Raw genomic sequence first — 15,750 nt, forward strand, 5'->3', positions numbered from 1 at the left:
AGCCTCTTGCATCATATTCTTTTCCCTTGGCAAATCTTTGTTTGTTCTCACAACATCATAAGGCAGAAAAAAGCATCCTTTGGTGCATTGTAATGCATCTTTGGCAGCGTGGTAAACGAGGATCCAGGGACTCGGCATGGACATTTTCTCACGTGAGGACTTTTACGAGCGCTTGTCCCCCCCGTGAAATGTTAAGACACAATACAATTTCGACATCAGATAGGAAAAGACGTGTAGTCATGTTGTTTTGATGGAATCAGGAGGAGCGTACCCTTGTTGAAATCCAGCTTGGCCACCTGCAGCGCATACGCCTCACATTCCTTCTTGCTGAAGCTGAAGATGATGACAGGCTGGAAGTTCCTCTCCATGATCATCTTCACGATCTTGAACACGCTGGACGGACCTGAGCCGGCAGATTTGTTTCATCGTCTTATTGGATTAAAAAAATGTGTCATTTTTTGACCCTGTGCTCACCTTTTGTTCCCCCCTTGCGTCCTTTTGGGTCCCACTTGGACCCAGCATTGCTGCTTCCGGAATCCCCCGTGTCTCTCAAAACTTGCATGGCGGTGTTGAAGTTGTCCTCCCTGAAGTCTCCCTGATGAAACAAAATTAGGATTGATTAAATGGAATGAAATAATAGATTGTTGAGTCCATTCAAATATGTCAGAACCTGGAGTTTAAAAATCAAGAAATAAATGAAATTCACAAAATAGGTACAACAAAGCGGAAATACAGTTTACAAAAACGAATTTAATCAATGCGGTGCCAGCCATTTTCAGACACTCCTTCAACATACCATTAAAAAATAAATACATGCACAAAGACGTATTAGGATTGCTCACTCCTTGCATTAAGTTACTAGTGATGTGGACGATCCAGATCATTGTAGACTAGATAACGTGTAATTATGACCAAGCCGACAAGAGAATGTGACAGATGTTCCCTCTTACATTCTCATCAACCACGAGGTGGAGTCCATCGCCTCCTGCTGGGAAAACGTAGTGTTGCAGCGGTGTCGGTCTGTAGTCCGTGTAGACCACGTGGCACGGCTGCGAGAAAGGTGCCAAGAAAGCTTGTAAGTTGACAGATCGCAGAGTCTGAACTGGAAACAGGTTGAAATGATAAAAAAAAAAAAATCGGGAAATATCAAACCTGCTTGTGAAGGTGACATATCCACTCGGCAAACTGCCTGGCGTTGGGGATGGTGGCCGACAGGAAGACGTAGTGCACATTGTCGGGAAGCAGAATGATGGTTTCCTCCCACACCACACCGCGCTCTTCAGAGAATAAGGACGGGAGTCAAATCAAAGCTTATAATCGAGGCTTTTCGTTCACACTCACCGGCATCTCTCATGTAGTGGATCTCGTCAAAGACGACCCACGCCACTTCCCTCATGATCTCCGAACCGCGGTACAGCATGCTCCTCAGGATCTGCCATCGCAAAAGCCGGTATCATCTTCATTTCTGTGCCTTTTGATGAGTGATGTGTCAAGTTGACTCAGGAGCATCAATGAATGTCCTTGGTCAATTTGACATAGCTTATGTTCGATAATTAAAAAAGTGTCAGAAAGTACAAGCGAACATGCTTTGGGTCAAATTGAGCAAGGAACATTGTTGCTTCTTCAGGGTAAATAAAATGAAGTGATAATTTAACATGTCCTCAGTCAAGTTGACACAGGTCACAGTGGAAGGCTCCTGATTGGTTAAATTGACAAATTGCTGCTGGTCCTGGGTCACTTTGACCCAGGGGACAATGGTCACACGGGTTAATTTGACACTGGAAAGGCACATGCGACATAACCTGGGTCAAATTGACCTTTCTACTGTTCCTTGGGTCACTTTGACCAAGGCCATGTTGGAAGGCCATTCACGTTTTTGCTGGTGGTGGGTTAATTTGACCCAAGACCAGTTCGAATTTCCCGGTGAATGGTGGGTGCCCCACATATGGGTCGATTTAACCCCGTGTCAAATAACATTTGCAGTACCAGAAATGAACAAAAAAGTGGTCATGAAATATACTCTGGGGGTCTAACTGACCCAGGAACATAATTGGTGTTCACTAATCAATGTGGATTGGGGCATGTTAATTTTCTCAGTCTGAAAAGCATTCCTGCCGTCCTTTAAGAAAATAACAAGAGGAAGGGCACATTCATGATGAAGACGCACCTCTGTTGTCATGACGAGGCAAGAGGCGGTGGGGTTGATGGTGACGTCGCCCGTCATCAGGCCCACGTCTTGAAACTCCTCGTACATCTCCCGGTACTTTTGATTGGACAGCGCCTTGATGGGGCTGGTGAAGATGACACGCTGCTTCTCGCGCAGGGCCAACGCGATGGCGTACCTACGAGGAAGACATAGATGAACAAGTTATGCCGCAGCAAATCATTGATCATCATGATTTTTGTAAACTGAGGGTGATTGAGAGGTGGGATGAGGGGCGCTCACTCAGCACAGACAGTCTTGCCAGCCGAGGTATGCGCCGAGACAAGCACCGACTGGTTGTTGTCAATGCACAAAATGGCCTCCTGCTGAAAGGGGTCCAGAATGAAAGGGTACTCCTGTTACGACAAAAGAAGAAAAATAATTCATCAGAGTGGAATCTTGAACATTTGAAATTTGACCTAACTATTAAATCATGAGTTTCACTTTTGTTTTTTCGTTTTATGTGATCGTTACCGTTAAAACGTTGCTAAAACATGTCCCGTTTCCATCATTTCCTAAATCATGAGTTTCACTTTTGTTTTGTCGTTTTATGTGATCGTTACCGTTAAAACGCTGCTAAAACATGTCCCGTTTCCATCATTTCCTACAGGAACTTGTGTTTTTAAACAAATCTACAAATACCTTTGCTGCATTTCCGACTCGAGATTTGAGAGGTTTATATTCATCACTTGCAGGCAGAGCGACCTGTCAGGGAACAGCGGGAAGAAAAAAAATGTGTCAACAACTTTAAACAGCTAAATCAAGGCAACAAATGTCTTGCAATTATTTTACTTGCCTCGTGTGAGCAGCCTTCCGCCGTCTCCACTGACTCCACTTTGACTTGGGGCATAAATTCTGAAAGACTAAAGTAAAATAGAGCATTATAGAGAACCTCTCATTATTGCAAACTCAGCAAGAGACATTTCACTATTCAGCAAAGCGTTTTAATTCGGAAACGGCAGCTGACAGGTGAGTAGTAAGTTGTCTTAAACGGGCCGATTGGAAAAAAGATGCACAAAACATGTCTGGCAATTACTTGACTTTAAGATCTGAACGTCACATCAGAGTAGCAAAGTCAACTCGTCTGTTCAATCCCTTCCGTATGGCATAGACAGAGATGATAAATCAGAAGTACATAATTTTAAACTTCATGAAGAAAATTAGTGCATAAGGGGGAGTTAAATTTCGTTTAGTGTTAACATTGTAAGTGTTTAGCTGTAAGACATTTACTTTTTCGATATAACATTATAAAATTAGCGATGATATTACTAGAGCCTCGTTGTCTCTGTCTCTTTCTGTATGTATGTATGCTTAAATATCTCCTTACTTGAGGTCATTGGTGGAGACCGCGTCGAGGCGAGGTTTCTTGCCGAAGCCCAGCTCCTCTCCTCCGTCACTGTCCGGCAGTTCCCTCTTGGTCTTGGCAGCCGGGGCAGCATCGTCATTATTTAGACCAGCTACTTTCCTGAACAAGAGGGTAATTTCAACAACTTAATTCGCGGTAGCTTGAGAAAATTCTAAATTAAAACGTCTGAAATATTCGTTGGCCGTGAAATTCACATCACAGCGCACGTGAGGCTAGCTTCAAGAGTCACCGCTCCTTCTCGTCTTTAAAGAAAGGAAATGAAAGAAAATTCGGCAGCACAAAGTTGGTATTCTACCCCGTCTCTAGAGCGACCGAGGCCGGTGACTTCTTGCTCGTAGTGGGCTTCTGTTCGTCGTCAAACACGCTGAATAAATCTCCAAACGGGTCCGCCATGATTGTAGCAAGGCACCCTTCCCACAATGCAACGCAGCACGTAACGCGATCTACGGTGGCCGACTGGCCGTGTGTGGTCTCAGAACGTTACCCACTATACGCACGACATAATTGCGAGCGTGGATTATATGCTTCTTTTTTGTAATCACACAAACTGGTTACCATCATTATTTATTTACAGTGGGTGGCTGAATGGGCGGTAAGAAGAAGAGATCAACCCCTCCGGTGGTCGCTGTTGCTGCCGGCCCCGTGGGAACTGCAGCAGTATCAGGCCGGGCTAGTGCTCCCACGGTTGGGAATGGTGCGGCGGACGAGCCGAAAAAGCAACCAGGGAGCAGCAAGCAGAGCAAAACAGCCAAAGACAACAAGTCGAAAGGTGACATTAAACATACGTTGATATTTTTAAAAAACCCAACGTCAATGATAAACCCTAGTTTTATGTTCCAACGTGTTTTCAGTGCTTCCGTAATGCAGCCTTATGATGGGCATAGAATCATCAGACAACATTAGGACTGCAACACCAGTAGAACTGTAGTCGAAATTTCGGTTTATATCTTGGCCACGTTGTTTAGCTCCAGGGGAGTGCCACAAAATTAGAAATCGTCCCAAGTATAATTTGGCGTGTCTTTATTCTACTGCAATCTACAATGACACAAATAATGTTAAATAAATGTTTGTGTTGTGTATAGTATTACGTGACACGAAAAAGTAACTTGCTTTCAAAACCAAATTTTCAGTTCCAAAGACCTACACTCTGTCCAACAATGCCCAGGTGGATACAGGCGGTGGGTCGGACAAATCTATCCTGAAAGTAAGTGTGATTTTTAGTTAAGCATTTGATGTGTTCTGTTGCACCTCTTAATAAACGTTGTGTGTGGGGATTTGTCTGTATCAGGTTTCTATCCAAGCGGACCTGGAGAAAAAGATCATAAAGCTGATCAATGACTTCCGGCAGGAGAATGGCGACAAGGGGCCTGTGTCGGGAAGAATCACCAGCAAGAAACTTTTGGTCAGGTTGAACACAATCACAACTCTTGTGTTCTCCAGAGAAAAAAAACAACAACAAATAATTGAATGAGTTGGTTTCAGAGTCAATCATGGGCCATCAGTAACTACACAGGTGCCGATTCAAGCAGCATTCTAACATTCTTAATTTGAAAGCAAAAGAAGTTGCCATCTCACAAAGTGGTGACGATTGATGGAAACGTACTGTGTACGCAAATTGCGTTTCCACCCCACCACAGACGTAATCTGGATGTCAGACACCGTCAGGTTTGTGTGCGACGACACTGTCAAAATGTTTCCGTCTTTTTTTTTCTGCATGTAGGATCTGTACACAGCCCTGCAGAAGTTCGACTTCAAGCGGGAGCACATCGAGGAGGCCATGAAGACTAGCATGCTCTACGGAGGTGATCTCCACTCTGCCCTCGACTGGCTCTGCCTCAACCTTCGAGATGGTGACCTTTCACAAACTCTAAATTCCGAGCTCGTCCTTCGAGCTGCTCCATGTAAGATGTTGAATTCGCAGACGAGCTTCCTGAAGGTTTCAGCCAGCAGATGCAGGAAGAGAGTCAGAGGAATCGGCCCCGTTTCCAGCCCCCTGTCCGACCCCGAACCCAGAGCCCCGAGCTACCCATAATGCCCCCTTCCAAAGACGCCAGCAAGGTGTGCAGTTACAAAAACAGGAAGTCGTCGTATTCTGCCAATCATCTAAACCGTAATTGCGCTTTCCAGGTGTCCGTGAAGGATGATGACGCACGTATGAAAGATTGGATCTTAAGGTACGCCGAGCAGAGCAGCGATGAAGACAATGGTGAGGAGGGAGAAGGAGAGAAAACGTTGCAACGCAACCCCGAATTAGACGAAAAGTTTGATCCGGTAAGCCTGATGAACAAGACTATTATTTCAATCATGGTTGTGATTGGAATTATGCGCTATTAGATTTGTTTTAATTGGGTACAAAGGCTTCACTGAAAAGAAGACAAAGGAAAATAATGAGAACTGAGCTATAAATTATCTCAAATTATTGAATATCAAAAAGCGTGAAAATTGTCTTTTGGATCTCTAAAAGTTTGAACTAAATGTATTGGTATTTGGTTTGCAGAACGACAGGTATTTGATCCTGACCGCTCAGCTCTATGACGCCAAAGAAATGGCAATGGCGGCCAAAACCAAAGGAGACAAGGCAGCTCAGCGGATGGTGCAGGACAGAATTCGCATCATTCAGCAAGGTTCTTCATCAGTTCTTTCATCATAATTTACAATTTCTCATTTCGGGACTGTTACAATGTTAACAAACTTTCTGGATTTTCACTCAAATATGTTAGAGATGAAGTCGTTAGAGTCGCACCCCATATTCAACCCTGCCATTAAAGTGGTAGACGCACCCCAAAAGGAGAAGTCGACGCCGTCTGTCAATGAGGACAAAGAGGAAATCGGTTTCAACTTGTTGGAGACGGCGCAAAAAGAGGCCCCAGCAGACAAAGGTACATCTTTAAAAGAATCTTGGTTTAGATTTTTTTTTTCGTGAATGCACCGCTAACCTTATTCAACACGTGCCCTCAGTCGCGCAACCGAAGAAGAAGAATGAGCCAAAGGACATTCGTAACTTTGACTACACTGCACGCAGTTGGACAGGCAAGTCCCCGAAGCAGTTCCTTATCGACTGGGTGCGCAAAAACCTTCCCAGGAGCCCGGCACCGGCCTTCCACAAAGTGGCTGCGGGCAAATACTGGAGGTGCAAGTAAGTGAGGTTTTATTTTTATTTTTTTTGTCTCATGCATGGTTGGTGTTGACGGAATTCTGACCCTTTTTTTCATTGACACGAGGGTGCGCGTTCAAAGGACGGAAGACGTTTTGGAAGTTTGTCCGACCATCCTGACCGAGGACGGCATGCAGGCTCAGCATCTGGGTGCCACTCTGGCGCTTTACAACCTGGTGAAAGGACAGGTAGTGCACGGCTTTTACCAGCAGGTGGCGCTTGACCTCCACTGCATGATTTCCCATCTGCAGTTGAATTAAAGTTGGGACATGCAGACAAGAAATAAGTTCTTGATGAAAACATGAAAATAGGCATGTTACTATTTGAAAGTCTGTTTTATTTGCGTTCATTTTTATTTTATACGATCATATCCGTAGTCGGTGCACCAGCTCCTCCCCCCAACCTACCGGGACGTCTGGCTGGAGTGGCGGGATGGTGAGCAGCAGCAGCAGGAAGAGACGCGCAGCGCTGCCAACAAGCCCCGAGACCAGTTCATCGCCCGACTCCTGACCCGCCTCAAGCAGCAGCAGCACCACCACCAACACGGGCTCGAGTCTCAATCCGATGGGCAGACTCGGCTTGGCACTGCGGAGGAGGAGGAAGCAGAGGACTCCTGGGAGAACCTGGCCTCCCTTGATATCACGGAGAAAGCAAGAGGGGATGAAGAGGAGAAGATGGAGGGAAGGAGAGGTCAGAAGGAACAGGAAGAAGCGCTGCGAACGTCAAGAGAACTCCTCATGAAGCTCAGGACGTCCCGCCTGGCTCAGAGACTCCTGGTGAGACGTGCATCTAGAGTGGGAGTAAAATTCTACGCACCCCTACTGTCAAATTTTGGGGATCTTGAATAAAAATTTTTTTTTTGTCCTTCAAGGCTGAACGAGAGCAGCTTCCCGTCTTCCAGCACCGTCAACACATCCTGGAAACCCTGCGGCGCCACCGCGTGGTGGTGGTGGCCGGCGAGACGGGCAGCGGCAAAAGCACGCAGATTCCACAGTTCCTCCTCGAAGAGCTGCTGCTCGGAGGGGAGGCGGCTGGAGCCTGTAACATCGTCGTCACGCAGCCACGACGGATCTCCGCCATGAGTCTGGCCTGCAGGGTCAGCCAGGAGCTCGGCTGCCAGGACGGGCCGGGTTCAAAGGTAAACTCTCCTTTCTAGCCTGCTGGCTTCTTTTCGCGAAATATTTTAAGGAAAATTAAACAAAACTGTCCAAGTTTCACAAAAATTCAGCGGAATCACACTTCCACTAAAATTGCAACACTATACAAATCAAAATTTTGCTCTTAGGTTTCAAGAAAATCTGAAACAACAAAAAGCTTTCATTAAAACAAAGAGAACATATCGAAGAATAATTAGATTTTGAAAAAAAATCTACAAACTATTGATCTAAATAAAAAGAATTTCCACAAAAATTTCCCCCCCCCCAAATCACCAAAATATTCAACAAAAATAACTGTCAAGAAAATGGAAACATTTATTTAGATAACATTTCAAGTAAAATTTAAATGTTTGATTTTAAAATAAACTTTCAAAAAAAATCTAAATCAACTAGAATATCAAGAAATTGTTAAAAAGCAAGAAATATTTAGGAAAAAATTAAAACTTAATAAAAAAAAAGTAAACCAGAATTACCAAAATATGTGACTTAATAAACAAACAAGCATTCACACTCAGATGAATCTCAAAAGGTATGCTTGAACTAACCTAAGATTAGCAAGAGAAGCAAGGTACATCCTGAACTTGTTACTAGCCACAAGACACGTAGAGACATACTTTGTACAAGCAGTCATAAATCACATTCACACCCGTGGACAATTTAGAACTTTACATGTTTTTGGAATGTGGGAGGCATTAACCACACTAAGCTGGGGAGAACGTGCAAGGAGCCAAGATTTGGACCCCAAATCTCAGAACTCTGACACAGACATGCCATCCAGTAGGTACACTTACAACCCTTGTTTTTTTTTTTTGTTGTCGTCTTCAGTCGTCACTTTGCGGCTACCAGATCAGGATGGAGAACCAGTCAGGCGAGTGGACTCGCTTGTTGTACTGCACCACAGGAGTTCTGTTGCGAAAGCTCCAGCACGACCGACACCTCAGCGCCCTGACGCACGTCATCATAGACGAGGTACGGCCAAAATCTCTGTTGTCATTACAAATGACTCACCCTGGAATTTCCGCAGGTGCACGAGCGCAGCGTCCAATCCGACTTCCTGCTCACCATCCTCAAGGACGTGGCCTCCAGGCGGGCAGACCTGCAGTTGATCCTCATGAGCGCCACCGCCGATTGTCACAAGTTCTCAAACTATTTCAACCGCTGCCCCGTACTTAACATCCCGGGACGGACCTTCCCGGTGGAGGTGAGCAGACTCCGTTATGGAGACGAATGACGATGAATCATTACCATGGAAACAGAGCAAGTGAATGTATCTCATCGATTTGAATTATTGGATTTTAAAATATTTTCCAATCTTAAAAACAATAACCTGAATGGGAGTCGTGGGTATTATTTTTGTCCACCAGAGGTTGCCATCCTCGCGTAATATCATATATGTGACTGTACGACTTTTGAAAATCTTGTCTTGGATTGGTGAGTGACATGGGTGTCGGCGAATGAGGGTGTAAAGTTGGCGCGCTGTTAACCACTTTGCGTGTGGAGTGACTCGGCGTGCGAGTTGTGCCCATCGGTAGCTTCTGTATGAATGTTGTTTTTACGTTTTGGATTTTTTCATTAGTTAGTTTTTATTTTTTTACTTCACGTAGATTTTCATGAATTTTTAGGTTTGTTAGCAGCCCATTTTGCTTTCGTTTTATTTCACAGCAGTTAGCTTCTTTTCCCCCCTATTGTCTGTCAGTGCAAAACCTGCTTTTCTTCAGGTGTTCCATCTGGAGGACATTGTGGAGGAGACGGGCTACGTCCTGGAGAAGGACTCGGAATACTGCCAGAAGGTCCTGGAGGAGGAAGAGGAAGTGAGCGTCGCCGTCACGCAAAAAGGCGGAAAGACGTTACAGCACCAGGTAAAGGTCCAGCCGTCGTCAGCCGTGACACTATCTCAGGTTGTCGAGTGACGAAGTCGCGGTATCTGACGTATCCCATCTCGCTTTGGGCTGATTCTCAGGAGATGATCGTGAGGGACTCGTCAGCAGGTTGGGATTTAGGTCCCGAACTGGACCACTTCAGCTGCAGGACTCGCCAGGTGCTGCAGTACATGAACCCCAACAAAATCAACATGGAACTGCTGGTGGAGCTCATCAGCTATCTCGGTACCACACAAGCATGTCATGGCCAAACTATTAGATGTGTGTTTAGTCAGACCGTATTGAAGAGCAGCTTTGATGGAAATGTGACTTAGAAATGTGCTTCAGTTCTGTGGTCATATGGGGAAACACACACACGCACACACACTCACACACACCTTTTTTTAAACCTGTTTATAATAACTTTTCCCCCCTTCATTTCCCACCGAATAACCTTTTCCTACCCTTTTTCAGAAAATGGGCAAATATTAAATGCCAATGCCAATTAAATGCCCCCCCAAAAATACTAAATTAGAAAACAAATACAACACCTCAACCCACCCTTTTTAGTAATAGGCAAACAAACTGCCGTTTTATTTTAAATCATTCGCAGAAATGTCATTACAAAAGATACGAAGCATCCCAAAATAATATCCCAATTTATTTTATTTTGTTGAATTACAGAAACATTAACCGAAATAGCGTAGCTTTTTTTTTAAATATCAAACAAAAATTCAAGAAAATCTATTTTAAAAAACTAACACCTTACCGTACACAATTTTATGAGACACACACATGATAAATTATGTATGCATAATTTTTTTTTCCCTTCATCATCCTCTCCTAGATAAAGCTCCACAATTCACAGCACTGGATGGTGCTGTTCTGGTCTTTCTGCCCGGCCTGGCTCACATCCAGCAACTCTTTGACTTGCTGTCCTCAGACAAGCGCTTTAAAGATAAAAACAGGTAACGTCAGTACACCAATGCAGGTTAAAGAACAATTCAAACCAAAGTTAACTGAACGTTTAAAATCCTGCGCGGAACTTAAAGGTTCAGGATCGTTGCTCTGCACTCGACGCTGTCATCGAAGGAGCAGGCCGCGGCTTTCACTGTGCCCCCTGCTGGTATCAGGAAGGTACTGTACTTCGGTAATCAAAGTTTGAAAAATTGGAGCACCAAAAGTCAGCCTTTTTCTTTTTTTTTTTTTTTTTCTTTTAAGATTGTGTTGTCCACCAACATCGCAGAGACGGGCGTGACCATTCCCGATGTCGTGTTTGTCATCGACACAGGAAAAACCAAGGAGAACAAGTAAGGGAAACGTGTGCTCTTGATAGGTCACTTGGGAATGGGCACGGTTGCTGTAATCCAGGAGCTGAGTCATGAAAATAAATAAGTACAACCTTTCATGCAGCACTGTAAACTGAGCATGTAGAATCCCACTGAACATATTCAGACAACCGTGTTCATTCAATGTATGTGGTGTGCCATGTGTGGTTCAGGTACCATGAAAGCAGCCAGATGAGTTCCTTGGTGGAGACGTTTGTGTCCAAAGCCAGCGCCCTGCAGAGGCAGGGCAGAGCAGGGCGTGTCCGCAACGGCTTCTGCTTCCGACTCTACCCAAAGTACAGGTAAGATGAGGCAGCCTCTGGGAAACCTGTGACATCATACAATGTTAACGGTTTTGTTAAGCGCTTTATTACAGCTGCCGCTGTTGTGAAAGCGCTATATAAATCAGCATGTATTGTATGAAAAAAATTGTAATTAAAACAATCCGTTTCTCTCCTCAGATTTGATGCATTTATGGAATACTCCATTCCAGAGATACTTCGCGTGCCGCTAGAGGAGCTTTGTCTTCATATTATGGTAAAACAAAATAAGTTGATTAATAAGCCGATTTGTTGGTGTCATCTTGCTAAATAACAAAAATGTATTTTTATTCATCTGGCTTAGAAATGCGAGTACGGCTCCCCGGAAGCGTTCCTAAGCGGCGCCCTTGATGCCCCGCAGCCTCAGTCTGTGATGAACGCCGTCAACCTGCTACGGAAGATCGGTGCCTGTCAGCCCAGCTGCCACCTACTCACCCCGCTGGGCCAACACCTGGCGAACCTGCCGGTCAACGTCAAGATCGGAAAAATGCTCATCTACGGCGCCATCTTGGGCTGCCTGGAGCCCATCGTACGACCTCCCATCTTTGCGTCTTTTCACCGCTTGCCCGACATTGGCGGCGTTAATCAGCGCCAGTGTGATGTTTCCAGGCGACCATTGCGGCAGCCATCACAGAGAAATCTCCCTTCTCCACACCCATGAACAGGAAGGAGGAAGCCAACTTGGCCAAAGCTGCGCTCGCGTTGGCCAACTCTGACCACATGACCATCTACAACGCATATCTCGGGTATGGACGGGCCCCCTATTTTACGATCTGAATTTGGGGAACAAGTGATGGATTACGTTATTCCATATTTTAGTTGGAAGACTTCCCAAAAGGAAGGACACAAGGCAGAAATGTCCTTTTGTCGCAAACACTTCCTTAACCGCGCTGCACTTGCCACTATAGAGGTAACACACACACACACACACACACACACACACACACGGGATTGACTCTCTGGCATGACTAAATATCGGAATCATAATATTAGTAAAACATTTTTAAATCCACATACTAAATTGCTTAAAATATTTTGGAGCAAAAAGCATAAATAATAAAATAGAATAAAATACATTAAACTTATTACAATTAAAAAATGTACATTTTATTGTAATAAATTGCATTCAAATCTAATTTATTTTTCAATTAAAAAAATGAAATTCACATTTTTTAAAATTAAAAAAGTCTCATGTACATTTACTTCAATTTTGTATATATATATATATTTCTTTAAACGACTACAAACATTCTAAAGTCATTTATAATCAATTTATTTTCTAAACTAGGTCTAAGCATTTTTACAGAAAACACAATTCTGGGTAGAAATGTGTTTTTACTCATGGACATTGAGCCCTCCTGACATTCTTTTAACTTGATCATTTTTACGGTAACAGACATAGGATCCTAAAAATAAACAAAAGAATGAAATGCAGAAAAGAAAGCGTGGAGTCAAATATGCATCCCTAATAAAGTTTTTGCGATGCAGGATGTGAAGCAGGAGCTGATGAAGATGATGGACCAGGCGGGCTTCTCGTCGCGCGCAACCCAGACTCCCGTGGTATCCAAAGCGCCCGTGTCGTTGTTGGGGGCAGCGCTGACGGCGGGCCTGTACGACAGCGTGGCGCGCATTCTCTGCGTCGCCTCCGTGGACGCCTCGGAGCTAGTGGCGTGCACGGCAGAGACGCCGCAGGGCCGAGCGCAGGTGCACCCATCGTCCGTCAATCGCAACCTGCAGACGCACGGCTGGCTGCTCTACCAAGAAAAGGTCTGACGCCTCGCCGATTACGATATTCGTAATTTTATTAGTAATACGTGTATTTCATTTGTCATCAGGTGAAGTACACTAGGATCTACCTACGAGACACCACTCTTATATCCCCGTTCCCCATGCTGCTCTTCGGAGGGGACATCGACATTCAGCACAGGGAACGCCTCATATCGTTGGATGGATGGATGCACTTCCAGGTCACTACCGATCATGGGCGTTCCGGCTGACTGTTTTCCGCTCAAACTAGACTTTGTAACATGAGATGGGATTGGCCGACTTGCTTCAATTCAAGTTGGTCTCAAATTTTCCACACAAAACAGGACTTAAAAAGTCAGCTAGGGTCAGCTAACTATTCCCAAGTGATCCTTTAGACCGGGGGTGTCCAAACGTTTATTTGAGGGCCTCGCGTAGAAAAATGGAAGGATGAAAGGGCCACTTCAAAATTCATCAACTTTTTGAGACAGGCTAAAGTCAGTCAAAGCAACTTTATATTGTTTGTATTGTCTGGTTAATTTCATCAGCTTAAAGTTGTGAAGGAAAATAATTGATGACGTTTTTTGGGGTGGCCAGCACCCTTCTATCTCACAGACTAGATCCGGCTCTGCACTTAACAGCAGCCAAAGCCCATCTCCACATTCAGAAGCAGAAAAAGAAAAAAACTGTAGTAAAAGGTTCAGTTGAGGATCACTGCGATGTCTTCATAAATCAGCCATAGATAAACTGTGTTATTGTTTTAACCATTATTAAATATCATTTCATACGGTACATTCACTTTGTAGGCTCCTGTGCGCATCGGTGTGATTTTCAAACACTTGAGGAAGTTGCTGGACTCGTTGCTGGAGAAGAAACTGGAGAACCCGCGCGTGAATTTAGAAGGTAAAAACGAAACCCCTGTCATCATTATAACAGTATAAATAAGGTATTTTTCCCCATTTGTCAAGGTGAGAGGGCCATCCAAATCATCTTGGAGCTGATCAAGTCTGAGAACATGGCGTAACGTATGGAAATGACAAAATGGTTGACGCGAGAATGACTAATGATTTTCTATCATGGTAATAATTCTCATATAAAAAAATATAAATCATAGGAGGAACTGTCATTGCCAAAAATTGTCGCAATAAAGATTTTTTTTATTCCATTGCTTTCCTTGGCCGTCTTAATTTTATGAGAAAAAAAAATATTGATATACACATTTGATTTTTTTTTTTAAGAGTACCGGTATTGTATTTTTATTGTAATTTTACATGTTGGGGCAACCTTCACAAAAAATGTGAATACAGCATCTTTCCAAGTTCCGTGTGCTTCCGTGATAAGAGTTTCACTCACAGCCTGTACATCACATGACAATGTTTAGCTCCGGATGTGAAAGATTAAGAATAGTAATATAACAAATGATAGTAGCAAGAACAGGACATTCTGAACTGTCAACACACTCATCAACTATTTCTGGAGTTGTATAACAAAATAAGGCTGCTCAAAAATCAAACTGATTCGGCAAACAAAACAATTTGCAGATCTGACCGTAAAGTCATATTCACAATTTCCATTTGGGAAATTTACAAGGAAACAGTGATCCGAATTCCATGCCTTCATTTGTAATCAATTTCGAGACGGCAGACTATATATAAAGGTATGAAAATGGGGACTGGTGATTTTCTCATGATCTTGTGGTAACATGACTTGGCAGGAAAACAGATTTCACCGCAACGTCCTTGTTTCCTCTAAAACACCACATGAAGCCCAATCCAGTTTTCCTGTCATCAGGCAATGGCGCAAATTCCTCAAAACAGCGGTTAAAACTGGACTTATGTAATAATTCACCTAAAGTTTTTTTTAATGATCCTGAATAAATATTTGTAAGCAAGCACTTTCAAATGTTTTAATGCATTTTTTTTTAATTTTGGACTTAAATATAACTGAACTGCAGCCTACTCAACAAATGCACCGTACTAGGCAAAAAAAAGATATAGATTTGTTCTTTGTCAAAGTGACAAAACTGCAGAAATGAATATGGTCCAATATCATACCATTATAACAGAGACTATTATATTTATTATGCAAATGTACTTGGTCCTGCAATCATGGTAGTTTAATTCAATCATAATCATACCCGTCAACTTTTCGGAGCGCCAACCTGTATAAACTACAAAAAAATCCTCATAAAGAGCGAAAAATCCTTATAACATACCAAAGCATTTTATATGTCAAAATAACGGCAGAAAAACCCACGAAATTTCAATGATATGCAATCAATACTCAGGAACCACGCGATTTACTGGAAAGTTACCGGAAATGAAAGCATTCGAGTATACTAATAATAACAATTATACATTTTATTTATAAGCGCCTTTCAAGACACCCATGGACACGTTACAATAACAAAAAAACACCAAACAATACGGGTTGAGCAGCGGCAAGCACCATTCTGGGCAAAAGCAAACGGAACTACCTGTTAGGGGGAAAAAAACGGAAATTTTCAGAATCCGTATGATTTGTGCGATACGGCCATATACGCAAGATTCACCACAAAATCCGTATGAACTATGGCTAAACCGTATAAATTGACAGGTATGCATAATCTTTCCCATTATAC

The 15,750-nt window shown here is 43.4% G+C and overlaps 2 protein-coding genes across 3 annotated transcripts in view; one reads left to right on the top strand and one right to left on the bottom strand.

Annotated features, from left to right (window-relative positions):
* The window catches only part of mtrex (Mtr4 exosome RNA helicase), a 10,189-nt gene extending 6,171 nt beyond the window's left edge, over positions 1–4,018 (bottom strand). The window contains exons 1-11 of the mRNA XM_052050601.1: positions 3,865–4,018; positions 3,531–3,668; positions 3,000–3,066; positions 2,846–2,908; positions 2,447–2,559; positions 2,168–2,342; positions 1,342–1,432; positions 1,153–1,277; positions 951–1,049; positions 475–595; positions 272–403 (exon numbers count right to left, since the gene is read on the bottom strand). Coding sequence (XP_051906561.1) covers positions 272–403; positions 475–595; positions 951–1,049; positions 1,153–1,277; positions 1,342–1,432; positions 2,168–2,342; positions 2,447–2,559; positions 2,846–2,908; positions 3,000–3,066; positions 3,531–3,668; positions 3,865–3,962 — 1,222 coding nt within the window. The 5' untranslated portion in view covers positions 3,963–4,018. The remainder of the gene's footprint in view (positions 1–271; positions 404–474; positions 596–950; positions 1,050–1,152; positions 1,278–1,341; positions 1,433–2,167; positions 2,343–2,446; positions 2,560–2,845; positions 2,909–2,999; positions 3,067–3,530; positions 3,669–3,864) is intronic.
* On the top strand, positions 4,009–14,289 carry dhx29 (DEAH (Asp-Glu-Ala-His) box polypeptide 29). 2 transcript variants are annotated; one of them, XM_052050548.1, is made up of 28 exons: positions 4,009–4,338; positions 4,700–4,773; positions 4,858–4,971; positions 5,290–5,419; positions 5,491–5,627; positions 5,697–5,840; positions 6,067–6,193; positions 6,290–6,448; positions 6,528–6,705; positions 6,791–6,911; positions 7,101–7,499; positions 7,595–7,861; positions 8,706–8,849; positions 8,905–9,081; positions 9,599–9,739; positions 9,841–9,985; positions 10,587–10,707; positions 10,792–10,876; positions 10,961–11,049; positions 11,241–11,369; positions 11,529–11,604; positions 11,692–11,916; positions 11,997–12,133; positions 12,207–12,297; positions 12,876–13,154; positions 13,223–13,354; positions 13,937–14,033; positions 14,099–14,289. In XM_052050548.1, the coding sequence occupies exons 1-28, from the start codon at positions 4,155–4,157 to the stop codon at positions 14,152–14,154; spliced, it is 4,158 nt and encodes a 1,385-aa protein (XP_051906508.1). In that variant the 5' UTR covers positions 4,009–4,154; the 3' UTR covers positions 14,155–14,289. The 2 variants fall into 2 exon arrangements, with proteins under 2 accessions (XP_051906508.1, XP_051906507.1); XM_052050547.1 differs by having other exon boundaries at positions 5,491–5,840.
* Positions 14,290–15,750: the final 1,461 nt, after the last annotated feature.

Source organism: Hippocampus zosterae, chromosome 18, assembly GCF_025434085.1.
Source record: "Hippocampus zosterae strain Florida chromosome 18, ASM2543408v3, whole genome shotgun sequence".
Classification (NCBI taxonomy): Eukaryota; Metazoa; Chordata; class Actinopteri; order Syngnathiformes; family Syngnathidae; genus Hippocampus; species Hippocampus zosterae.

Bases quoted from the DNA above. Each gene is read 5' to 3' on its own strand.
- dhx29 (XM_052050547.1), top strand. From the start codon at position 4,155: ATGGGCGGTAAGAAGAAGAGATCAACCCCTCCGGTGGTCGCTGTTGCT. The intron at 11,370-11,528 runs GTAAGATGAGGC...TTCTCTCCTCAG, and splicing joins CGACTCTACCCAAAGTACAG to ATTTGATGCATTTATGGAAT. The intron at 13,155-13,222 runs GTCTGACGCCTC...ATTTGTCATCAG, and splicing joins GGCTGCTCTACCAAGAAAAG to GTGAAGTACACTAGGATCTA.